The sequence below is a fragment of the Eptatretus burgeri genome, chromosome 4, assembly GCF_056783735.1.
Source record: "Eptatretus burgeri isolate ZD-2024b chromosome 4, Ebu_testis_v1, whole genome shotgun sequence".
NCBI lineage: Eukaryota > Metazoa > Chordata > Myxini > Myxiniformes > Myxinidae > Eptatretus > Eptatretus burgeri.
The window spans coordinates 26,097,443-26,125,056 of record NC_140964.1 but is presented as its reverse complement, the minus strand read 5'-3'; the positions used below and the strand labels follow the sequence as shown (position 1 = coordinate 26,125,056).

The 27,614-nt window shown below is 41.6% G+C and overlaps 2 protein-coding genes across 5 annotated transcripts in view; both read left to right on the top strand.

The window, feature by feature from the left end:
• LOC147027669 (uncharacterized) lies at positions 1–22,381 on the top strand. Its single transcript, XM_085877213.1, has 3 exons — positions 1–117; positions 13,603–13,722; positions 13,823–22,381. The coding sequence occupies exon 3, from the start codon at positions 13,885–13,887 to the stop codon at positions 14,653–14,655; it is 771 nt and encodes a 256-aa protein (XP_085733339.1). The 5' UTR covers positions 1–117; positions 13,603–13,722; positions 13,823–13,884; the 3' UTR covers positions 14,656–22,381.
• Positions 1–27,614, top strand: part of LOC147027668 (uncharacterized) — a 201,041-nt gene that overhangs the window by 130,874 nt on the left and 42,553 nt on the right. For all 4 annotated transcript variants that reach the window (XM_085877210.1, XM_085877209.1, XM_085877208.1 and 1 more), the window contains exons 10-12: positions 24,360–24,505; positions 24,631–24,936; positions 25,045–25,208. In XM_085877210.1, coding sequence (XP_085733336.1) covers positions 24,360–24,505; positions 24,631–24,936; positions 25,045–25,208 — 616 coding nt within the window. The remainder of the gene's footprint in view (positions 1–24,359; positions 24,506–24,630; positions 24,937–25,044; positions 25,209–27,614) is intronic.

Here is a 27,614-nt window from a genome sequence, read left to right as displayed (position 1 = left end):
AACATAAACATAGGCAGTCTGTCACTTGCAAGATTTGTGATCCAGAAGTGGAACTCGGGCGATCTGACACCTGTCACAACGAGTTGAGCACTGAGGCCAAATCGCTTTACAATGAAGGTGCATTGCATAGTTGTGGCTAAGTTGAACCCCATGCTATTTCCTGCTAACCAAATGCATTTAGTCTTGTCTGGACAAGGTTGGATGTTGTCTTGGCCTCAACGATAGATGTGCTTGCTGTGCAACAGTTTCAGTGTTACAGATCAGTAATCGTGACTTCTTTTTTTTTTGGCCTCACTCCTTCCCACACTAATTTTTATTATTTGCATGTTTAGTCTAGTTGTGTGGCATAACTGCATTGTTGGCATTTCGTTTTTGTTGCTGGCTGACTTTTTTATTTTTATTTTCCTTTCTCATATCCTTTGCATTGAATGCTAATTAAAATAAGTAACATTTTCTAATATGATGGGTGTCTTATTACCTCCGCCACCAAAGGTGAAGGAGGTTGTTTTCACTCCTTTCTATCTGGTTATCTGTCTGTTTGTGTGCAGGATGTCTCAAAAAGTTGTGGATGGATCCGGATGAAATTTTGTGGACAGGTTCAGTGTGTGACAAGGACAAACTGATTCGATTTTGGTGAAGATCCGGATCCGGATCCGACGACTAGATTTTTAAAGTGATTCTTCACAATTGAAAGATAGGGCCAAAAACGATATCGTACTTTATAGCATATTTCAAAAATGTAACAGGCCCGACGTGTTCTCGTGGATCAGGCATTGCGTGGCGGAGGTATGCGCTCCACCAAGTGCCCTTCTAGTTTTGTTTTGTATTAAGATAATTGTACACACCATTTTTACTTAACTTGTCTGTCAAAAGAAATATATGGTGGTCATTTAGAAAAATGAAGTTGAATTGTGCCTCTTGCTTTCCTGCAATCTTTCACTAACTCATAAAATATTCTCATTCGTTTATTAGGCGCAATGCACGTTTAAATACTGTATTCTCAATCGCACACGTACATTTGGCTTTCTATTTGTTCACCCACGCTGGGGTGATACCTCCCTGCACAACATCGTACTGTCATGGAAAAATTTGCAATCATGGATCGGAGTGATCAAAACAGACCCCTCACACTTGCATAGCCTTCCCCGAAAAGTGGGGTAAAGTGGGATTAATTAGTTCACTTTGTCCTCCTGTCTTCAAACGTGTCGATGGTCGAGGAACAACTTGATTTCAATTGAATGTTCTATTTTGAACACCAATCGGAAAACAAACCTGTAGTTTCGCAGTATTTTGGCTCTGAATTTGTCCCAATCGCACGTGCACAGAGAGGAGTGAGATAATATTTTACCCCACCTGTCTGGCAGTCAAACAATATTGAAAATCGTTCCAAATAGGAAACATTCTGTTTTTAAGGATGCTATAAAGGACACAAACAGGGCATGAAGAACGAATACGAGACATATTAGATAAGTTGGTAGAAAAGACTTTAAAAAGACTTTTGGCACTTTAAAAACATCAATGGCGGTAAACTTCTGAAAAAGTTTTTTTTTTTCCGACAACCTTTAAAATCTTAATTTATTTCGAATGAATTATACACTTCATACATCAACACTGTAGAACACAAATCATGTTTTTTGGCACTTTAAAAACTTCTGTTTAGCAGTATTTGGACAACATATTATGGCATTTTGCATCATCTCAACAAAACATTTGCTGCTTACTGGCCCCTCCCATGTCCTTGTTTCCCAAGACTGTGTGGGGGAAGTTTTTCAATGAACTCTTATTTATTTATTTATTTATTTATTTATTTATTTGTTGCACTTTGAGTAAATTTTGTCTTCATAATTCTTACTCTGAAAATTTGGCGATGGATCTTGAAAATGCTAATCCTGTGACTTTTCACCGACCTTCATGACAGATTGTAACTTCTGTTTCAAATCTAAACATCTTAATTATTTTATGACAATTAAAGAATCAATCATTTTGAAGTCAAAAATCAATCACATGATCTTATCAACTCGATTATGTCAATGATGTACTGTTTTGTTGTTGACAAACTCCAAGATCTGACAGATGAGCAGTGGAATTTTCAGTCCAAAGAGAAGCATTTTTCTGATAGATTTTAAATCATTATCTTATAAATAAGTTGCAGGTGAAAGGATGTAAGGATTTAACTTGGCAAAAAAATTTGTAGATCAGTTTACTTGCTGCATGAGAAGCCATTATTGAAATGAAAGTGACCCAATTAAGCAAGTTTACCGTTTTGGGAGTATTTTAACACTGTTAAAATAGTTAAAATAGCCCACAATACACACAAGCTTGGCATTTCGTGTGATAAGTGACAAATGATTCAGGGTAGTGTTCTTCGACCATATTTTGACCTCACAAACATATTCTTCTTTTCAGACTATCTTATGAAAGACATACTTGACATGTCAGATGGTTTGAAGACTCTTTCCAAGAGGAGTGGTGTTTAAGAGTTTCTGAGATCTTTGTCGAAGGATTCGATGTTGTTTTGCTTTTCAGTTTTATTTCAAATAGCAAAAACGTGAAATCATCGTTACCTTGGTGAAACAGGGCTAGCGAGAACGGCCACTTTGTGTAGAGTGCATACCTCCGGCAGGTTGATTAGTCTACGGTTTTTTTTATCCCATTGATAGGCTGGATATGTATTTGGACCTGAACTCAAATTTAATCGGCTTGTTCCTGTCACCTAACCAACTCATCCACCAAGTTTCGTCTGAATCTGTCCATAACTTTTTCAGATATCCTGCTATATACTGTTTTTATCCCATCACTCAATGGTGAAGAATCACTCAAAAATATTCTCATATTTGGATTTTCACCTAAATCGAATCAATTCTTCCTTGCCACATGCTCAACCTGCTCACCAAATTTCATCCAAATCCGTCCACAACTTTTTCAGAAATCCTGCTATATGTCGTTTTTGCCATCCGCATCTCTCAATGGTGACAAATCACTGAAAAAAATCTCAGATCCAAATCTAGATTTGGATCGTCACCAAAATCTAATAATTTCGTCCATGTCACCGACCCGAGCTCTCCAGCAAATTTCATCCGAATCCATGCACAACTTTGAGATATCCTGTTCACAAACAAAGAAACAGGCAAACAAGCCGGTAGGTGACGAGGGATTCGCTAGGATCGAAGCGCTGGATACGATGCTTTTCATTCTGACCGATCCACTGACGAAGATTCATTGCCAAGACGTATTGGTTCACATACAATTGTTCCTCTGCCTGGCAAGATTTTTCCTATTGCGTATTTTGGCAACTGGCACTCCTCATAAAAAATGACGGTAAATAGACACCCTATTTTTGAAGGACTACCATTTGAAAAATAATCTGTTTGCTGGTTTGTGCTGTGGAGCCTCGCGTTGCACACACACACACACACACGCACACACACACACACACACACACACACACACACACACACACACACACACACACACACACACACACACACACACACGGAAAACCCGATAAACTTCTCTCAATGCTCTTGTTTGACCACACCTCCTGAGCCACACAATATTTTTCATAAGCCACGCCCACTTTTCTACGCCACTCCCACTTTAAATAATAAATAATTGGAGGTGGTGTGTGGGTCGTGGAATCGTTTTCGGTAAATAAATAAATAATTGGAGGTGGTATGTGGGTCGTGGAATAGTTTTCGGTAAATAAATAAATAATTGGAGGTGGTGTGCGGGTTGTGGAATCATTTACGGAAAATAAATAAATAATTGGAGGTGGTGTGTGGGTCGTGGAATTGTTTTCGGTAAATAAATAAATAATTGGAGGTGGTGTGTGGGTCGTGGAATCGTTTTCAGTCAATAAATAAATAATTGAAGGTGGTGTGTGGATCGTGGAATCGTTTTCGGTAAATAAATAAATAATTGAAGGTGTTATGTAGGTCGTGGAATCGTTTTCGGTAAATAAATATACATATTATTAGAAATCCACAAAGACAGAAATGCCGGTGATTCCATTTATTTTGGATCCTTTTCACTTTCGTCAATAACGTTTGGATCGAGGAGAGATCGAAGGTGGAACGACGGTGAAAGTTCCTTACAAACACTGTATACACACCTTAAATGATGGTAAATAGACACCCGATTTTTGAAGGACGACCATTTGAAAAATAAAACCTCAATCAAAAATCGGCTCGAGTAAAATTTTCTAAATATCTCGAAGTGTTTAATTCCGAAGTCTCGTTTCTCTACATTCAAAACTGAAGGACAAGTATTGAAATACTCAACGCGGTTTTTCGGCCGCTGCACAGCAACGGGTGGTTGCGAGGCAACGAAATTCAAACGCGCACATTCCCAGTATATATTCCACCTGTTGGCAAAGTTTCATCGAAATCGGTTCACTGGTTCGTGCTGTGGAGCCTCGCGTTGCAGACACACATACACACACACACAGACAGACGGAAAACCCAACAATAAGGGATATCTAGCATATATAGCAAATCCAACAGACAGACAGAGATGAAAACATAACCTCCATCCACCTTCGGTCACAGAGGTAATGAATCCTGATTAGTCGTAAAAAGAATAACACGAGACTAATCCACAAAAAAACTATTGTTTGTGAACGTATGAACACACCAACTATAGCATAGTGGTTGTCTGGTAGTGCAAGGTGTGCAGGTCCTGAGCTTTGCATGACTTGACATTTGCTGTAGTTGTTGGTGGTATTGCTGTACGTTTATCATATTGGGGAACCATTCTACCCCAGAAGGAGTGGCCCCACAATACACACGTTGTGGTCTTTGAGACAAATTTTGTGACCTACCCAGCAGAAATGAAAACACAGTTAGGTTTGGATAGAAGGGTGGGTGATAAAATACACCAAATCATCATGTGATGCAGTGTACTCCAGCTTCACTTGATCCAGCTACATTAACTTCAGATGAGCTTGAAGCTATCTTGCCAACGTTTTGATGGGGGAGGGGTGGGCGGTGGTCCTTGGATGATTTATTTGTTAATGCAGAGAGATGTCTTGCTGTTATAAATTGCCCCTATCAGCTGAATAAAATTGGGGGCATGTTGCAATGCTATGAACACTGCATTATTCCTACAGATTTCTCTTTGTGTCTCAATTTATCCACTTCTGTTTCCTTAAATGATCTGTCCTTTGAATAAACATAACTGAAATATTGAAAATTGTACATTTGGTAATGCTTTGAAAGCCATATCTTTCAAGTAATAACATTGCAAGTACAATAGCTTCATTATGAACCAGCAGGGTACCCGGTGTTGCCTGGTGCTGTTGTAATCCTTTTGGCATTTTGAAGAAATCAAATTTTGTTTTAAATGCCTCCACTGACTAAGTGACCAGAGGCATTATGTTTTCGGGTTGTCTGTCTGATAGCCATTCTTAAGTTATCACGGCAACGAAAACCTAAGGGATCCAAGTCAAACTTGGCACAAGTATGTAAAATCTTGAAAAGATGAACTGATTAGATTGTGGGATCAAGAGGTCAAAGGTCAGAGGTCGTGTTGGGTAAATATTCTATTATCGCACTGACATGTGGGGGCGTGGTAATTTGGTCACGGGAAACTTGGTCACGGGAAACCGGTCACAGTAATTCGGTCACGAGGTAATTCGGTCACGAGGTAATTTGGTCACAGTATTATAATTATTATTTATTATTCACTGCATTTAAGGCCAGTTAGGCCCAAGAGCAGTAATAAACATTTTCATTTCATGGCCGGCGAATCTTGTTGGCATAATGACGTATTGACCAAGTTTACTGACTACGATAATGGAATCGGAATTTAAAAGTTGAGATAGACAGAATCTCTCGGATGTTGTTTGGAATATATATTATACGAAGATTATCGTAATTCGGACATTCAAGCATGAAATGAAATTCATATTCGACTATATACAAGTCTCAACGATTCTGTTATAAAACGATTTTATTTATTTTTCCGGAAGATCGTCGATTTTAGACGAATCAGCGCGCGTTCCAGACATCTCTTTACCAGGGCTCGGTACGGACCTGGGTTCGAGGTTGCCTCATCGGCGCCTCGATTGGTCACAGCTCAGCCAGCTCCGCGAATACCAGCCATGCCATCCATAAATGGTGATGTTCATGCCAATCGACCACCTTGTATGGTCATATTATATTGTAATGGGACATCATGCGACTTTCCTGGAAATTTGGGAAATGACTTTGAACAACATTGACAGCATATAAATCACAGTTCATTCTTGATTCTCATTGATTAGACGATTATTAAAAGTGTGTCTTTGTGATTCAAATAACGATGGCTACAGCGACGCAGTCTACACGGAATGGATTGAAGTTGTGTCATGAAGCGTACATGTATACCAAGAAAGTTACCCGACCTGACAAAATTTGGTGGAAGTGTGTGAAGAATACTTCTGATCAGTGTCGCGGAGCCATTTCTACCAACTTGAACCATGGTAACATTCAGCCAGGAGGAATCCCGCATAATAATCTGCCATGTGTGGAAAAAGTGGAAGTGGTTAAAGTCAGTCGCCATGAAACGGAGGGCAGGTGCAGGTGCATCGAGGGAAAATCCAGGGCAAATTTATCAGGACGAGCTGATTGACTTGCCTGCCGGTGCCCGTCCCTACATGCCACAGCCAGATTTGGAAAAAGAACGCTCCATAACCAGCGACCCTGGCGCTGCGGTATCCCTCGGGATTGGACCAACTTGGACCATTGCCAGATAATTTGAGAACTACGGTTGGAGGAGAACCTTTCCTGATTTACGACAACGGTGCCAACAATCGCAACAGGGTGCTCGTCTTTTCAAGTCCTCAATGTTTGGAAAGACTTGGTAACGTGGACACGGTTTATATGGAAGGTAACTTTGCAATGGCACCAGCCATATTTTTTGCAAGTATATTGTGTACGTATCCCATTTGGCCAAGATAACTTTATTACCGCAACCTACGCACTTCTACCTAAGAAGTAGAGGGTCACCTACGAGGAATTTCTTACTTCGATTGTTGATGCATGCCAAGGTGTCAACGTGGTCTTCTCTCCTTTACGCATCATGACAGATTTCAAAGACGGCATGATGCGAGCAGTATGAGCTATCCTGGGTGCAAACACCATCACCCAAGGATGCTTCTACCACCTGACACAGAGCACGTGGCGGAAAATACAAGAATTCGGTTTGGCCGCTCAATATCGTCAAGACGACGATCTGCAACTTTTTTGTTCGCAAATGGACGGCCTGGCTTTTTTGCCAATTATCGATGTGCCTGCCGGTATGGTACATCTGCGGGCTATCTGTCCTCCAGCAGCCCAACCCCTGATAGGCGACTTCGACAGAACCTACATGTCTGGTGGAAATGGAGTCCAGCCGATCTTTCCTCCACACACATGGAACGTTCATCAACAAACACTGGATTACAATCCTCGGACCAACAACGTTGTGGAGGGCTGGAACAATAAAATGCGTGTGGCGATGAATTACCACCACTCAACCACGTCCAAAGTTGTAGAATGGTTCAGAAAGGAAGCCGTAGAGGTGGATACTGTCATCGCCCAGGATGCCATCGGGAATGTCAGGAGGAAGCGGGTGAAGCAGGAGTACGTGGAAATGCAGAGACTGCTGGTATCACTTATTGGTGACCTCCAGGCTGGTAGAAAAGACATTCCCCAGTTCTTTCGTGGAGTTGGCTTCAACATCAAACTGACCAGGAGGCTGGACAATTAGTTGACACTGTCTCATGGAATTACAAAGTTACTTTGAGTAAATTACAGATTTACAAATTAATATTAGTGTAATTCTATGACACAGTGTAACTCCATAGTATTAATTTGTAAATTACTGTAATATTAATTTGTAAATCTGTAATTGAGACAACCAGAGACAATAAATGTTAATTTGAAACAATTGAATCTGTAAATAGTGGCAAAAATACAAGTTTTATAACAGCATCGTTGAGACTTGTCGTATATAGTCGAAGATGAATTTCATTTCATGCTTGAATGTCCGAATTACGATAATCTTCGTATAATATATATTCCAAACAACATCCGAGAGATTCTGTCTCTCTCAACTTTTAAATTCCGATTCCATTATCGGTCAGTAAACTTGGTCAATACGTCATTATGCCAACAAGATTCGCCGGCCATGAAATGAAAATGTTTATAACTGCTCTTGGGCCTTACTGGCCTTAAATGCAGTGAATAATAATAATAATAATAATAATACCGTGACCTAATTACCGTGACCAAATTACCTTGTGACCGAATTACTATGACCAAATTACCTTGTGACCAAATTACCTTGTGACCGAATTACCTCGTGACCGAATTACTGTGACCAAATTACCTTGTGACCGTTTTACCGTGACCAAGTTTCCGGTGACCAAATTACCTACATTCGACTTGTGAACCCGTGATGGGATTTTGACCATACTTGGTATATATTTTGATGCAAAGATGATCCGATTAGATTTTTGGCATCAAAGGTCAGTGGTTGTTCGGTAAAAATGTGATTCTTGAGAACAGTTGAAGGGATTTAAATCAAACTTGGTACAAGTATGTGTAACGATTTAAAGGTGAACTGATTAGATTTTTGATTCAAAATGTCAAAGGTTGTGTTCGGTAAAATCCTGTTACCATCATAAATTGTCGACCAGTGATGGGATTTTGACCAAGCTTGACATATGTATATATTATGATGCAAAGATGAACTGATTAGATTTTAGCATCAAGAGGTCAGAGGTTATGTTTGCCTGGTGTTGGTTTAGTGGTTAGGGTGGCTGGCTTGGGATCTTCGGTTCCTGAGTTTGAGCCCTGTTTACCGCTGAAATAACACCAGGTGGGGTTGACTCAGCCTGTCATCCTTCCGAGGTCGTCAAAATGAGTACCAGTGTACTGGTATAGGGGCACAGCATCAGTGGCATAGTCACACCCCAACAAAATGACAGCTACCCGGCAGCCAGGCTGCCATACACAAGCAGCAGAAGAAGAAGGTCATGTTGGCTAAATATGTTATCGAGTTAGGGATTTGAACGAAGCTAAGTACGTGTACCATGATACCGTACGTACAGTGCCTATATAAAGTCTACACCCTTTCAAAATTTTCATCTTTTGTTGCCTGGAATTAAATTGCATGAAATCAGACTTAATCCACCTTTATTTACACATTGTAACTCACAATTTCCAAGTGAAAAACATTCTACAAATTTCAGAAAATGAATGAATTATACAAAACTTGAATATCTTGGTTGGATCAGTGTCCACCCCCTGAGTTAATACTTGGTGAAAGCACATTTGACAGCAATTACAGCTGTGAATCTGTTGGGATCAGTCTTTACCAACTTTGCACACCTTTATTGGGCAATATTTGCCCATTCTTTTGCATAAAACTGTTCAAGTTCAGTCGAGTTGCATGGGGAGCGTTGATGGACAGCAATCTTCAAGTCATGCAACAGATTTTTCAATTGGATTTTGGCTGGGGTTCTGACTGGGCCACTCGAGGATATTTATCTTTTTGTTCCTTAGCCACTCCAGTGTAGCTTTGGCTGTGTGCTTCGGGTCGTTGTCATGCCAAAAGGTGAACTTCCATCCCAATTTCAGCTTTCTTGCAGAGGGAAGCAGGTTTTCCTCGAGGATTCTTCTGTATTTTACTCCATCCATTTTCCCTTCTATCCTGGCAAGTGCCCCTGTCTCTGCTGATGAGAAAGATCCCTATAACATGACACTGCCACCATCACGCTTCACAGTAGGGATGGTGTTCTTTGGGTGATGTGCTGTGTTGGGTTTGTGCCAAACCTAACATTTTGCATTTCGGCCAAAAGTTCCATCTTGGTTTCGTCAGACCACCAAAAAAAAAGTTTTTTGCATACCTTAAACTGGACTCAAGGTTGGTTTTTTTGTGTAATGGCTTTCTTCTTGCCACCCTACCATACAGGCCGGACTTATGCAGTGCTTGGGATATTGTTGGCACATGCACACACAGTGACCAGTCTTTGCCATGAAGGCCTGTAGCTCTTTCAATGTTGCCATTGGCCTCTTGGTGGCCTCTCTGATCAGTCTCCTTGCTTGGTCATCCAGTTTGGAGGGATGGCCTGATCTAGCCAGGGGCTTGGTGGTACCATACCCCTTCCACTTCTGAATGATTGGCTTGACTGTGCTCCAAGGGATATTCAAGGCCTTTGAAATATTTTTAGACCCATCCCCTGATCTGTGCCTTTCCACAACTTTATCCCGGGGGTCTTTTGAAAGCTCCTTGGGTCTCGCGGTTGAGTCTTTGCTGTGAAATGCACTACCCAGCAGAGGACATGCCAGGAACAGCTGATTTTATTTTTAAATATTCAGAATCACTGCAATTTAGCACAGGTGGAGGCAAATTAACTTTGTGTGTAATTTTGAATGTGATTGGTTACACCTAAGCCAACTTTCTATTATAAAGGTGGGTTGAGGGGGGGGAGGGGTGGTAGACACTTATCCAACCAAGATATTTTGGTTTTGTATTTTAAATTAATTTTCTGTAATTTGTAGAATGTGTTTTTTCATTTGGAAGTTGTGGCTTACGATGTGGAAAAGTCTGATTTAATTCCAGGCTATAAGGCAACAAAAGATGAAAATTTGAAAGGGGGTGTCGACTTTCTATAGGCACTGAATGTACAGATTAAATATTGAAGTCAAATCTGTTGAGGTTCTCAGTCAAATTTAGAGTAAGCAGACTTGATGTCGGCATCGGCATATCGGTCGACATCAAATTATGTTGTTGTTTTTTCTATTTTATTTGTTTTGTGGGGGTCTAAAACACTTCCTTCCACCAACTAAGGAATGGTATTCAGGATCATTTAATATTACCTTTCACAGAGTTACAAAGGCAAGTTTGACGAACATCCTTTCGGCTATCTCTGAGGAAAATGAGACACACAGACAGACAGACAAGCCGGTAGGCGGCCATGGGTCGCCGAGCATCCGATAACCTTTGACCCCTGATCTGAGTTAATCTAGTACTAAGTACTTACGAAATTGCAATCGAATCGGTTAATCCGTGTATGAGCAAGGGGCTTTGAATGGTCATTTTGCCCGAACAATGCACTCATTGACCTTTGACCCCTGACTTAGCCGAGATAGGTCAATATGTCCTGAAGCTAAGTTATAGTAACCATTGAGTACTCTGTACCTATGAACTTTCATTCGTATCGGTTAACCCGTGAAGGAGCAAGGGGGATTTGAATGGTCATTTTTTCCCGAAAAATGCACTCATTGACCTTTGACCCCTGACCGAGCCGAGATAGGTCAATATGTCCTGAAGCAAAGTTGTAGTACTCATTAAATACTATGTACCTATGAACTTTCATTCCTATCGGTTAATCCGTGTAGGAGCAAGGGTGCCTTGAATGGTAATTTCGCCCGAAAAATGCACTCGTTGACCTTTGACGCCTGACCTACTCGAGATAGGTCATTATGCAAATGAGCAAAGTTGTAGTACTCATTACGTTCTATAAGCATGTAAAGATTCATTCGATTCGGTTCAACCGTCTTGTAGCTGGTGAACTTTGAATTTTCAGCGGAAATGCTCAATGGCCCTCGGACACCCAAGTTGAGAGGGTCACCATTTGGAAACTATAAGATATAGAAAAAAATGGATGTCATATAGCAGATAGAGAATCACCTTCAGGTTATGCATACCAAATCTCATCGAGTTCCATCGACTGATAACTACTCGGTATCAATTTGAATGAAAAGTACCGAAAATGCGGTTTGATATCGGAAATCCCCAAGGTATGAAGGGGTGCTGTGGGTGAACAAAGATATAAATCAAAAATCCGGCTCGATTGTTTGTGCACAATGCATTCCAGATGATTAGTGTGAATTTTCATGACCATCTGACCATAACCCTAGGAGGAGTAGCATTTAGCACGAAGGCACCTCCAGCTCTCGCATATTATCGATTTTTGCCCTTTGACCCCTGACCGAAGCAATATCGCTCAATATGTCCTGAGGCAAAGTTGTAGTACTCATTGCATGCTATGAACCTGCAAAGTTTCATTCGGATCGATGCACTCACCTGGTCGCTAGGGGGCCTTCAATTTTCGGGCATACCCCATTCATCGGGGATGCTGCGGGTAAACTTCCATATATCATAAAAACCAGAATATATTTGGTAGAGCATCACCTGTAGATGATGCATGCCAAATTTCATAAGCCTACGTGGGATAATGGCTTTTGGAATTCATTTCGCGTGAACGGTATCTATTTTGAAAGTTTTTCGGCTATTGCTGGGGAAACGAAGCGTCCCCAGCAACCATCACAATTTCCAAGCAGTAGATCATAAGATGTACCTACCACCCGAGTTTGGTCCAAATCGGCCCACGTTTACTATCAAATGTGCTGATGACAAATGAACAAACATCCAAACAAACAGACGGAATTACTGTCAATAAGGGTCACCGATTTCGGCGACCCAACAGATAAATATCTCAAATAGTATCGACAAATGTTTTGGGGTGACATTTTCCAGTACATTATGGCCATGCTCAATTGTGCGCAATAAATCAGGTTGTCTTGAGATGCCGTTGTTCCAACCCCATTGGGAAGAGCGAATGTTGTAGCTTGATTTTGTAGCGCTTGATAATGACGCTGTAATCTCCCGAAATACTCATCTCGCTGAGATTAATGCTGCCTCACTGAACACCTGGACATCATTCTGTGGGTGGAAGGCAAGATGAGCGAGCATCACACGTCATACGGCCAGAGGAAAAGAAGTGACGTGAATGTGGCCTGCTATGGACTGGTATTTGAATTTGCCTCGCTGTGCACTGTGGCCATTGTTGTGAATGTACGAGGGTCACTGATCCATTTTGAGGGCAGATGGATTGATATAATGAGTTGATGGTGAAACGTTGGTTTTAGAATGACTCGTATGTGTTGTTCTTTTTTGAGGTTTGTTTTTGAGGTGGTCATTGATTCACATTCTGATGAAATATTGAACGACCAATAGATAAGGAACCACAGCCTAACTAGAAAATGCACAAGGAATACACTATTGGTATATTCACATTGTCCACCGAAGTGAAACGGCAAAACAAAGGAAGCAAAAGAGGAAGAAATCAGAATGCCGAGGATGGAGATTAAAAAAAATATATATATCAATAGCAGATTGTCAGATCAAACTCGGAGCTGTACTCAATTATTGATATTTATCGATTTATTTTTTTTTCTGGGCATATTTTGCAATGCCAGGCTGTCGAAATATAACATTCCATTTTGGGGATTTCGTACAGCCCATATTATATGTGGTTAGAGAATTTATCAGACTACTTTTTTTTAAAGGATGTTTAAAAATGTTTTTTTTTTAATATGGACTCGGCATGCATGCAGTTTGCACATGCCATATTTGGTGCCTGTGATTTCCGTAACCACTTTATAGCATTACGAAATAAAGTTTGCCTTGGTTGGGGTGGGGGGGGGGGTTGATTGAAGATAGTTGTTTCATTTAGTAAAAAGGTTGTCTTTGAAACACCTGTCTTGATATTTGATCCTCTTTTAATTATTTATTTTTGTGTTAAAGATCCCTGGATCGATCCTTCTAACCCTTACTCTTCTTTGTGAACAGAAAACTGCTGTTTGTGGGATTCGAGCAACATTTTGGCAAAGAAAAGTGAGCAACGTGTGGAAATACTGCAGGGGCTCTGTAAGCTGCTCTCTGTGCATCGTTCAGGGTTAAAGTTTACGGGTGTGTATTTTACTCCAAAATAAAGATGATATTTGAACACTGAGAGCAGTCATGAATGACGGAAGGGGCATTGATTGTCATCATATGCTGCCCCTCACAGTCACTGATGTTGAGGGACGGTGGAGGAGCCTACGTACCACTTTCACAAGGGTGCACAAAGACATGACGTCACGTAGTGAAGAGGATCTGATGAACAAACCAACATGGCGTCATTACAACAAGATGCTGTTTTTGCTGAACAGCAGACAAAAGGAACCGAGCAAGTTCATCCAGTTTAATGAAGAAAATCAGAAATTGTCTCAAGAAAGGCAAACAGAAGAAACGATACATGTGAAAACTGAAGCAGCAGACTCGTCAGTTCTCACAACCTCCAGTATTTCTTTATCTACATCAAATCCCTACATCCACAACACACAACTTACTGATTCTTCTTTATCCCCCACTGTTCTTGCCTCTGCCAAATCGTTCTCAGACTTGGCTATTCCTTCATTGTCTGTATGTTTGACACCCCCTGCAGCTGTTGTATCTGAAGCCAAACCTTTAATGCAGTCGTCCCCAATCACAACTGACTGTTATTCTAATCACTGTAACCAACTTTCTGCTTCCTTACCAGTCTCTGTTCCTGCAATAGCTGCATCCACCACATCTTCATTTTATAGCGAACCATCCACTTTCCTACCTTATTCTTTATCCTCAGTCAACCCTATATCGTCTGAGGTTGCAACCATCGACACCACATTACCTGACATCAATCTGCCTACGCTTCCCATCGGCCTTTTCTCCAATGTGCCAATGACATTTCCTGTTGCCTGTCCTTCAGCTTCTTGTGTGTCAACAATAACCTCTGCAGTCCCTTCAGTCACTGTATGTGCGGCAACTTGTGCTGTCCCGTCTTTAAGTTCATCCTCTGTATGCACCGCTACCCCCTGCTGATCCTTCATCCAGTGTATATACCATGACCCCAACTGTCCGTTTATCTAACATGTGTACTGCACAACCAACTCTCCCTTCATGTTACATCTCCACAGTGACCTCTGCTGTTCCTTTGTCTCTTGTGTGAATTGCAACATCTTCTGCTGCTACATTTACATCGACTTGTGCTGGTCCTTCATTTGCTGGATGTACTGTGAAACCCGCTCTCCCCTCTTCCAATGTGTCTAAATTAACCTTGGCTCTATATTCATCTGCCATGTTTGTCACAAAGCCTGCAGTCCTTTAACCTTCTCTGTACAATAATACCCCACCCTATGCTCGGAATGCGTTCCTGAAAAACCAAGTGTATTACAAATCAACTTGTTACGAAACGAGTTTTCCCAAAACAATAATGTTCCTGAAGGATGTCAAAAAACCAGCATTTTTCCCAAAATAAGAGTTCTAAAGATATTGTTGTGCTTATTAATGAATAAATGGCAGTTGTAATGATTAATAAAAGTATATACAGTACAGTCAGTGTGACCACTCCTTGGCTTTTTTCACAAGATCCTGGCTATTCGTTGTTCACCTTGGCATCTTGGTTTTCTATAGGTTTTCTTGGCGTATAGGTTTTCTATAATCATCGCTTTTCCGAAACCTTGTGAATTCTTGGCTTTTTTCATTGGCTCACATTGGCATTTATGAAAATGAGGAGTGGTCACACTGAGCACAGTACTGGACAGTAAAAAGCAACATCCTCCTTTGAATCCCAGCTGCCTGCCCATTTCAACAACATTTTCAATATCTTGAATCACCTCCTCTTCAATCCTCCCTTGGGAGTGAGGAACACAATCAGGCCAGAATTTCCTCCACACACAGTTGAGGTTTACAGACCTAACTGCTTTCCAAGACTCGGATGTTCTTCACTCTTTAACGTTTCAAAATGTCAAATTTCATTTGAGGGAAATGTTTCATTTAATTTTCTTGTGCTGCGACATTTCAAACTTTCAGGCACAAATGAAATGGCAATAAAAAATTAATATCAACTCGTTGAGCAAACTGTAAGCACACGGACTGGACGTGTTCAGAACAAGTTTGGCAGGAAGAACAGGAAATGGTATCACGTGAGTGCCCACGTGGAGTCAGTTTGTCAACCTTTACATCACTTTCATTACTTTCTTTATCACATTCCTCATTTCTGGTGCGTTTACCAAAATATTTATTTGTGGAAATACAAAAAAACGATCCAAAGGCACCTTCTTTTTGCAGGGTTTACACAGGACGTACTGTACTGCGCTGCACTCACTGTATGGGCAAATATCCGCCGTGTGCCAACACAAGTTAAATTGGAATACCTGGAGCGGAATGTAAATTTAAGCGAACTGTCGTGCTGGGTAGTGATTTTGATCTTGTGAAATACGGATTCACTCACATTACATTCATTTAATATAAAACGCGTGAAAGTTTTTAATTTTTTTTTAAATTTTTAACCTTTAAAAGTGAAATACAATTAATGCTCTTCAACTGTCAAGGAAGCATCACGGACTGGAGCATGTCCGGACAACACACCGGGGTGGAACACATTGGCGTTTGTCTGAAGCCAGTGAGCGGATTATGGAGGTTGAGTCATATTTTATAAGGAGCGTAAAATGGAAACAAGCATGTTGAGAAACAGCATATGGCGAGGTATTACTGTACTCTGTAATGTCCTTTCTTCCGATGTATCCGTATTGATCTCTGTGGTCTGCTGTCATCTATGTTGTTCATTGAAATTCATGAAATTCCTTCCTTTTCCTTCAAATGTTTTATGGCCTGTGACCTGTTCTTTGTTGTTGTTGTTTTTCCACTATGTGCACTACACATCTTGCTGTCCCCTTTTCTGCAATTCATTCATCCACTTTATGCACTTTAAAACATAATGTTCCCACATGGACTTCTGCTGTCTCTTCATCTGCTGTGTCAATCAAGACTACTGCTGATTGTTTACAAACTGTGTTCTCAACTCAAGGGTGAGCACACTAGCTCTGAACTGTCTTGTCAACCCCAGGAAGGTAGTACCTTCGAAGGCACACTTTTTGTTGTTTCCAAATTGTATGCTGGCTTTGAAAATCTTTATTCATTTTGTGTTTTTATAACACATTTTATGGTCGTTTTTGAGATTGATGGTCGTAAAACTAAATATAAACGTGCAGCTATCTCTGTTTACTTCGTTACGTGCTCAATATAAGCACTAAATAGAGATGGTTATGGGCAAACACATAGAGCAATCATTGAACTCTCCATCCAGGTGACTGCTGCAGCTGTGGAGAATTGTCTATTTAACAGAAATGTTCCAAACACAGGATGTCTCAACTTCAACTGTATATATTCCCCAGCTATTCTCTTTTCCCTTTTGACAGCTCCCTCCCCCGTCCTGGTGGTTGATGTCTCGGTCAAGAACTCCATTTTATACTGTCCATTGTCCACCCCTAACCACTCCAAGACCTCTGGAATATCTCTGGCTATGCATATCTTTCCATAACCACTGAATATTTGTCTGTGTGGTCTACTGTCCCCCAACAATGATGACTCCATTATACCTATATCTCTGCAAACATGGATCAACTCAAAGCAACCCATCCTTACTCTGTTCCTCATCTGTAGCAACTTCAACTGCCCAGGTGGTAGTTCTGCAATGACTAACTATGGGCATTGTCGCTAAGTCCTTCTTTGTGTCTGTCCCAATCTGTAAATTTTCCAACACTGCTTTCTGCAACTAGTATGTACTCTTTCTTTGACATGGTAATCTTTAACTTTCCATTCAGCTTCTCTTGTTCCTCTTCTGCCCTCTTGGGTCCTCTGACCAATTTATTTTGTAAGCTCATGTCTCTCTGGCTATTGGAAGAGAGTAATGGTGGGCAGAATCTATTCCGAAGTACTTGATTCTAGATTCCAGCCATGGAATCAAAAGGAATCATGGAGTGAACTGGAATCGATGTCCATTCCAAGTACTTCCTACTTTCTTGAAAGAAGTACTTTCTGGATGAATTTTTATTTTCGTACGTCTTGATTGGCATATAAACTCTTTGGTAAAAGACAGGCTGACGACGACAAATCTACTGATACTCAGTGTGTATGGATGTATATATGCAGATATATCAACTGATACTTTAGCAACAAATTGATGAGATTACTCATCAGTCAGTGTGACCACTCCTTGGCTTTTTTCACAAGATCTTGGCCATTCGTTGTTCACCTTGGCGTCTTGGTTTTCTATGAAAATCGCTTTTCCGAAACCTTGTGAATTCTTGGCTTTTTTCATTGGCTCACCTTGGCATTTATAAAAATGAGGAGTGGTCACACTGATCACAGTCGTATTTCCAATATGCTCAAGCATTTGAAAACCAAGCACCAGACTAAGTACCAATTAGTGACAGTTGAGAATGCGGAATCAAAGAAACCAAAGTCTACAACGGCAACAAGTTTGCAGTCGACCATTCAACACATATTCTGTAAAATTGCGAACTGCTTCTAAGTATGGTGCTGATTCCCCAAGACAAAATCACATGAACCAGATGCTGATAAATATGATGATGAGGGACATGCAACCTATATCTGTTGTTGAAGACTCTGGCTTCAATGACTGTGAGGGCTTTGGATTGAAAATATGTCCCAACTCATTGCACAATCGTGTGAAATATGTTTCCTGTAGTGTGAAAGTTGCAGTTACTTCCATTGCCCTCACAACACACATCTGGACATCGTGTCACACCCAGGCGTATATCACTTTCACGGCACACTTCCTTGACTGTGGTTGGAATTTGAATGCTGCTGTTCTTGGCACATTGCATATTAAATCTAATAGCCTCCCCATCCCTCAAAACCAAATAAAAAGAAAACGAAAAAAAGAGTACTCTGAATCATACCCGATTCCATCGATTCCTCCAAAAAGAAGTACTCGGAATCGAATCTGTTCCAAAATTACCGGAATGGCCCATTCCTTGTCTAGAGAAACCTCAATACCACATAATCTGTTTGTTCACACAGGCCAACTGGCAGGGAGTAATCTGCCCATTGACAGAGCTCACACTCCATCCCGAAGTAGCCAGCAAACATAGTCTTGCTAATTTTGTATCTCATGCACACTGCCTTCTCGACTCTGCATTCAAGCTGTCCTCTTTTGGTCACCGCCCAGCTGCTTGGGAGCCCACTAATATAATTTCATTCACAAGAAGGGTGAAAAAACCGATTCATTCAACTATAGACCAGTGAGCTTGCTTCCAATTACGAGCAAAGTCGAAGACCAGTAAGCTTACTTCCATATTTGTTGCAGAAGTCTATGAGGGGTGATGAGTTTGTTTGTGGCCTTATGTACTTGTAGACATGGTCGGATGAAGGTTATGGAATATAACGATCTATCCTTGCTTTTATGATGTCTTGCTAATTCCGTATTTCTGTGCACAGACGTTCCAGGGTGCAGTCTCAAAGTAGGGAGCCACACCTAAATTCAGTCAAATTGGGGAAATTGGAGCCCTGAGCTGTGATAAAATACCTGCAAAAGAAAGACTTGCCTCCCAAGCAAATGTATATGGATTTGATACTGACATTCAGGATGAAACTCCTTCATATTCCATGGTAAAGAACTGGGGAGCTGAGTTCAAGCTTGGCAGAACAAGCACTGAGGATGGACACAGATCAGGTTGGCCTGTTGAAGTGGCAATGCCAGAAATGGTGGACCAGGTGCATGGCATGATGAAAGACAGACAAGCAACCATCAGGCATGTATCTGAGACATTTGGTGACATTTTCAGTTTTGTTCAATCAAACCCTCATTGACAAAATGGGCATGGCAAAGGTGTCAGCATGGTGGGTTCCCCAAATGCTGACAGTGGAACAGAAATGTTCCCCAAATGCTGACAATGGACCATAAAATAGCTCGTCTGGCCATTTCCTGTGAACTGTTGGACCGTTTTCATGTTGATCCAGATGACTTCCTCCAGTTGAATGTCACATAGAATGAGACATGGGTTCACCACTTTGATCCTGAGACCAAGCAACAGAGCATGCAGTGGAAACATATTGTCCCCACCCCCTCAAATGTTCAAGAGGACATCAGCAGTTAGAAAGGTCATGGCCATTGTTTGGGATCGTGATGGGGTGATAATGGTAGATAATGTAGAAAAGGGGAATACGATGAACAAGGAATATTATTCTGATGATTATTGGTTGTGTGATGTAATTGGGCAAAAGAGGCGAGGGAAACCCACCCGAGGTGTGCTGCTTCTCCAGGACAATGCCTCTCCACACACCCCAACTTTCGGTGGCTACTGCTGCTAACTGTGGATATGAACTGCCACACCCACCATACTCACCAGGTCTAGCTCGGTCCGACTTCTGTTTGATCCCTCAACTGAAAGAAACTCTGCGAGGGAACAAATATGAGAACAACTGTGCTGTGATGGAAAATGTAGAGGACTTCTAGAGAGGTGTAACAGTTCTACAGAATGGCCACAGCCAAGCTGTGGTTACTTCTTATTTGAATTCCATCCCAGTTACTCAAATATAGACATGCTGCTGCTTCTCTCTCAGCAATGTTCGGCCAACATAAATCCCAAATAAATCAAGACTGTCTCCCTCCAGGGACATATCTTGGACATTTGACACAGTCTGGCATCCTGCTGTGCTCCTCAAACTTCTTGTCTGTAGCTTATAAGGCCAAGTTCAAACCTGGATTTTGACTTCGTACACTCACACAGCCATTGTCATCTCCATTGGAGGTTGAAGGGCTTCAAGGTAGTGTATTTGGCCTAGTCTTGTTCCTCATCCACATCAACGATCTCTCTGATGCTCTGGAAACCCCACTCATCTGTTTGTTTATTTATGTTTGTATAAGAGAGTTTGCCAGACAGTCCTTTCTGATGGAGATAGTGAGAGTGTGACTTTTTGCATCATTCTGTGATCATCTGCAATTGATTAGATGTTGGTCTTACAAATGGAATATGTCTTTAAATCCTGGAAAATCTCACAATCTGTCACTCCAGAAGGATCGTCAGACTAACTCGTCCTCCTTCGATTGTCAGCCACTCGAGTTTCTGTCTCTTCAACTATGAGGCTTTATCATCAGCCATGACCTCTCCTGGGCTGTGAATATAATGGTGTCGCTGGCCTCCAAAGCCAGCTGCAGACTGGGCAGCCTCAATCATGCAATGGTTTTCCTTGATAATTCAACGAATCACAGGCTACAAGCCTTTTGTATGTACCTCGATGGATACTGCTTTCCCCTGTGGATTTGTGACCCAGCATAATATTGGTTTCTTCTGGAATCTTGTAATCCAAAGCACTCACCATTATTGGCATCTTCAGCATTGAGGCCGAAGCACATGACCTGTTGCTCTCACATTGCAGACATGTCGATGCCCTTGGTTTTTTTCTTTTTTCTCTTTCAATCATCGACTGGTTAAACTCCCAAAATCTAGGCTCACCTCCACACAATATATCTTCCCCCCTACTCAGAATATTTATCTGAGAATCCCCCCCTCCCCACCCCAACCCCTCATTTCTCCTGTTTGTGAAGCTGCCTTCTCGTGACTATTCAAATGCACTCTTTTAGGACCACTTGCAAGAGGTGTACTTCCATTCTGCAGTATTCACCATTTCTGCCCATGATCTTTTATACCACCATTAACCTTCTTTCTTAACCTCACACAACCCCCTTACTTGCAGGTTACTGTGTTCACCCTCCCCTCTCCTCCAACTCCAATCCTTTCTCCTGTTCGTTCACTCCCCTGCTTGATGAGTTCAACTGTGGATCCACTGTCGGTGTATTGCCCTTTTACCATCACCTCGCTGTTCTGCAAGCCTAGATCTCGTATCAAGAAAATAAATAAATCGATGGAATGAAAACGAAGAAACATTCTGTTCCTACTCAGAATTTTTTTAACATCCAATAACCATTACTATTTCAAACGTTTAACTGCATGTGAAAGACAGTATTTTGTTAATGAAATTATATTTATTTCCATTCATTTTTGGATTTATTTTTCCAGAACTATTTGGTCTTTGATAATGTCATCAATTTTACATTTAACTCCATGGGTTAGACTTTTTTTTTCTTCCAGAAATTGTGTGGTTTGAGGTTGGTCGGGGGGTGGGGGTGGGTAACCATGATTTCAACCAGCAGGACTATTTTGGTTGGTTTACAAAATTTCATGGGGGGAGGGGTGGCTAAAACACTGTTGGTGAATCCTTTCCAGTCAACCACCTCTTGCACATCAACACCTACATTGCGTCACTTATATGCACAATCCATGTTGTTCCTTTGTCCGTTGTTTGCAGTCCGACCTCTGCTGTAGGTACCACAAATCCTGCTATCTATCCACCCTATGCACTGAAACCATCTGCCCCGCTGTCTGCGTTATGGCTATTGCTAACCATTCCGCTACACGTGTTGTGATCCCAGCTCTCCGTTTGGTTTTGTTTGTTGTTTGTTTTTCACACTTCTTCCAACATTCCTGTATCCATCTTGTGTTATGCATTCCCAATTATCTATCCCTTTTCCATATTCTTCACTCTTTACAGATCCACCAGGGTTCTTCCAACTTCTGCTACCAGCCCTCAGAATTTTTCGACGTAGTGTCTGAGCGCTTTAATACTAAAAAAGATGCTGTGCAGGTTTTGAGATGTTTTTCATGAGATTTTGGCCAAAGAATATTTCTCTGAGAATTGTTTAATTTCACCTGTTTAATAAAAAAAAAAGTTTACAAAAGTCTACTTTGTCTGATTTTTTTTCAAATTTATTTTATTAATTTTTTCAAAGTCTAAATGTTTTTTCTGAATACTCCTGCCTTTAAAATCAAGTTCCACATAATGTTGTCATCGAGAATGCAAGGCTACTGACCAAGAAGCACGAGAAAGTTGGGTGGTGGGGGGAGGGAACCGATAAGCATTTTATTGTCCAATTGAAACCAGACAGAAATGGATGGACTTCTGCTAGTTAATGTAATTTTGTGATTAAAAAAAAAAACAAAACAAAAACATTTTCATCTCAAAATTGGTCAAGTTCGAACACTGAATAATTTTCCTTGTTTCAAAAAAACAAAGCATTCGGGATCCATTTTTTGTCCACGAGCTGATAAGTATGAACTGTAAATTACTCTGTTTCACACCACAAATGCAAGCAAAAAATTTTTTTGTAATTGTTGGCTGTGCTATTTATATTATATGAGGGTGGTTCAAGTTTATCCTGAACGCTCTGTGACATCACAATTCTGCATGCGCACGCTGGATGTCACCACCACCCACATTGTGGACTCTCAATGGTCTGTCGTTCTTTTACTGTAATTTTGAGCAAAATGTGGAGGTTCCACGTTACCACTTTGAACCACCCTCACATGATGCAAGTTCCACAATAGTTTAAAAACGCATTGCTCACCATTGCATGCAATTCTATTTTCACCGCAACAATAATTTGATGGAAGAAGCATTTTTTTCTCACAAATCCCAAACTTGTGTGAAACTCCACTCGATAGTGGAGCAATAAAAGTTGGGCTTTTAAGGTGGTTTAGCACAAGTTGTCTTTCTATTTTCGGTATTACCAGAAATCGACTATACTACTACTCCAATGGCTCCAATTATTTCCATCTCTTTGTGGAGTTGGACAAGGAAAGTTTTTGGCCTAAGTCAATCACACGTGCTCACTGACCAGGCCTGTCCTTCGATCTAAAGTGGCAGGACTCGAATTTCAATGATGCTGATGATAACTCGATTGCTCTTCATCAAAGTCACCATGGGATCTTTATTGTCCACAAACTAAGCCCAGCAGATGGGACGCCCAAATTGATGTCAGTCCGAGGGACTGCACATTTGGTGACGCAATGCCCTGCCTGCGAAGCCCCAGTCCGATAGTTTATTTGTGGATCAATGCCAGGCGAGATAGCTCGAAAGTAAGTGTACTTCTTCTTCAATATCCGATCAAATGTAATTTCCCACCGACTTGTGTGTATTTTACATAAAATTGCACTTCTTCATAAGCTACTTGAGACAACAAAAGCGCTTTGGACTTTTCATTTCATGGTGTGTAATTAAATGTGTGTTTTTGCTAGATTATACAATTTTACATGAGCAGGATATGCACCAGTGGGAAAAACAAACATTTTGAGTCTGAAAGAGTAACTATAAGAACTCGTAATATTTCCCAAATGATGTCAGGTCACAGAGTTATAAAAGTGTTTTCAGGTGTTGGTTACTTTTCAGATCTGAGTTCTCAAATTTTCTTGTTTGATCAACATTGGGGTTGTGGCATTTTGGGACACATATTGTGGATTTAAAATGGTGCATTGAGGGTAGGTTTTCATTTTGTTTTTGATCACTTGGATGTGATTGGAGTTCTGATTTTTTTTCTTTTGTTTTGTTTTGGAGTTCTGATGCTATATAATCACAGTTGAGAGGACCAGCAGCAGCCTTTGTTGTTAATCCCATGACAATCATTTGTGCTGGACTCAAGATTCCATCGATAATAGTGGAGCTTTCTTGTTATTATTTAAAGTAAAAGAGAAGATCCATTTTGCATTCAAGTGGGTTTGGTATGCTTGACATGACCATTTGAGCATATACAGCTCATGATGTTGAGCTCCCAGCCCCAGATCTCATACTGTTAATTTGAGCTTTTTATTTTTTCCTAAAGTCCCTCGACTTCTGTTGTGATATTAAATAGATATTGAGTCGTGTTTATGTGCCTTTTGTCTCAGCAATGTTGTCCAAATCTCAATTATCAAATCGTTCAAAATCCATCACTGCGAGTTGGAAGCACTGTGGCAACCTCGGTGCCAGCGGTCACAACTTTGGCGACGGTGCAAGCGGGAAACTTGGGGAAAACCTCACCTGCTGTCACCAGGTAAGACTGTGATTTGACCTTAAAGGGAAGGGATAGGGTAGGAGATGTTGAAGCAAGTTTTGAGCTTTACCACCAAACATGACTTTGTATCATGACTACTTGTTTTTGTTTTGTATTCGGCACAGGAATCCAGTCACGATCACAAGTCCTGAAGCGTTGACACAGAACCGAATTCTGAAACCACTGCTGTTATCCCACACTTCATCATTAACGCAACCACTACCACCACCACCACCTCCACCACCACCACCACCTCCCCAGCCATCACTCCCGACAATCAGTGCTGATGGGAAACTCATCATGTTAGTTGATGATTTTTACTATGGACGTATGGAAGGAAATCCACAGTTGATGAAAGAAGAGGCAAGAGCTGTTAAGAATATTTCATTCAGGTGTAACAGCTGCCAAAAGGTGCTAAAGACCAACATCAGGTGAGGTCAAAGTGAATTGGTCATCAAACTCTCGCACGGCCCTTCGTACAGACGTATTTTCTTGCTGATGTGTTCGGTTGAACCTGACTGCTTCACCTCCCCACCCAGATTTATGAACCACATGCGACATCACATGGAGCTTGAAAGACGGAGTACTGAGAGTTGGGATACCCACACAACGTGCCAGCACTGTTTCCGCCATTTTGCTACGCCTTACCACCTCCAATGTCATGTCGAGTCGGCTCACACCAACGGACTATCTGCCATCACAAGTGTGTGCAGTCATCATATGGCTATTTTTATTCAGTCTGAAATTTTAAACTGATGTTGCCTTACTATGTGGGTGGCAGCAGTTTGTGCCGTTATTCATTATTTTTAGCTGCTCCTGAAAATGTTTCATGCAGCCGGGATTGATCAGGGAGTTGTAGCCACATGCACTCAATGTGGAGATATTTGGGGCAGAACAAAATATTCGTGCAAAAAAAAATGCCAGATTGTGATAACCTCTGTCTTCCCCTTGTATTTCTCAAACATTCCCGAACTCATCATTTCTCTTCATCTCATTTTCCACCGTACCCATTCCCTTCCCTAAATTTTCTTTAACTACCTTTTCCAAGTTTATCCCACCCATTCACATATTTAAATGGAAGATGCCACCCTTTTTCTCTCCCACCCTACTCTCACTTTATACACTGTTCCTGCTTATTTTGCATAATCTATACTATAAACGTGAATATATATATATATATATATATGTATATACACGTATATATCTTCTTTCGGCTGCTCCCATTAGGGGTCACCACAGCGGATCAACCGTCTCCATTTCGCTCTATCCTCCACATCTTCCATTGACACTCCAACCACCCGCATGTCCGCCCTCACCGCATCCATGAACCTTTTCTTTGGCCTTCCTCTTCTCCTCCTGCCTGGCGGCTCCATCTTCAGCATCCTTCTCCCGACATACTCCGCTTCCCTCCTGTGCACATGTCCAAACCATCTCAATATCGCCTCTCTCACTTTGTCTCCAAACCGTCCGACCTGCGCCGTCCCTCTAATATACTCATTCCTTATCCTGTCCATCCTCGTCACTCCCAACGAGAATCGCAGCATCTTTAACTCTGCCACCTCCAGCTCTGCTTCCTGTCTTTTTGTTAGCGCCACCGCCTCCAAACCATACAACAAAGCTGGTCTCACTTCCGTCTTATATACTTTCCCCTTGACTCTTGCAGCAACCCGTCTGTCACAAATCACTCCTGCAACTCTTCTCCACCCACTCCATCCTGCCTGCACTCTCTTTTTCACTTCTCTCCCACACTCTCCGTTACTTTGGACAGTTGATCCCAAGTATTGAAACCCATCCACCTTCCCCACCTCAACTCCTTGCAACCGCACCATACCACCACCCTCCCGCTCATTTACGCACATGTACTCCGTCGTACTCAAACTGACTATCATTCTCCTCTCCAGTGCGTACCTCCACCTCTCAAGGCTCGCCTCAGCCTGCTCCCTACTCTCCCTACAGATCATGATGTCATCCGCGAACATCATAGTCCATGGAGACTCCAGTCTGATCTCGTCCGTCACCTGTCCATCACCATTGCAAACAGGAAAGGGCGCAGAGTCGATCCTGAGTGCAATCCCACTTTTACCTTAAACCGGTCCGTCATTGTAACCGCACACCTCACCGCTGTCACACTGTCCTCATACATATCCTGCACGATCCTCACATACTTCTCCACCACTCCCGACTTCCTCAGACAATGCCACAACTCCTCTCTTGGCACCCTATCATACGCTTTCTCGAAATCCACAAACACACAATGTAACTCCTTCTGGCTTTCCCTATACTTCTCCATCAACATTCTCAAAGCAAACATCGCATCAGTGGTACTCTTTCCTGGCATAAACCCATATTGCTGCTCACAAATCGTCGCCTCTCTTCTCAACCTAGCTACCACTACTGTTTCCCACAACTTCATGGTGTGGGTTAACAACTTTATCCCTCTGTTGAGGGATAAAGCTTAACAACTTTATCCCTCTGTAATTTCCACAGCTCTGCACATCACCCTTGTTCTTGAAAATCGGAACCAGTACACCTAATCTCCACTCCTCCGGCATCCTCTCACTTTCCAAGATTTTATTAAACAATCTGGTTAACCGCCCCACTGCCATCTCTCCTAAGCACTTCCATGCCTCCACTGGTATATCATTTGGACCAACCGCCTTTCCACTTTTCATCCTCTTCATAGCAGTCCTCACTTCATCCTTACTGATCCACCCCACTTCCTGATTCACCATCTCCACCTCTTCCAACCTTCTCTCTCTCTCATTTTCTTCATTCATCAGCTGCTCAAAGTACTCCATCCACCTTCTCAACACACTCTCCTCGCTCGTCAGCACATTCCCATTTACGTCCTTTATCACCCTAACCTGCAGCACATCCTTCCCAGCTCGGTCCCTCTGTCTTGCCAATCGGTATAAATCCTTTTCCCCTTCTTTTGCATCCAATTTCTCATACAGCTCGTCATATGCCTTTTTCTTGGCCTTTGCCACCTCTCTCTGCCTTTCGCCGCCACTCCTTGTACTCCTGCCTACTTTCTTTATCTCTCTGACTATCCCACTTCTTTTTCGCCAACCCCTTCTTCCTTATACTTTCCTGTACTTCCTCGTTCCAC

Bases quoted from the DNA above. Each gene is read 5' to 3' on its own strand.
- LOC147027669 (XM_085877213.1), top strand. From the start codon at position 13,885: ATGACGTCACGTAGTGAAGAGGATCTGATGAACAAACCAACATGGCGT.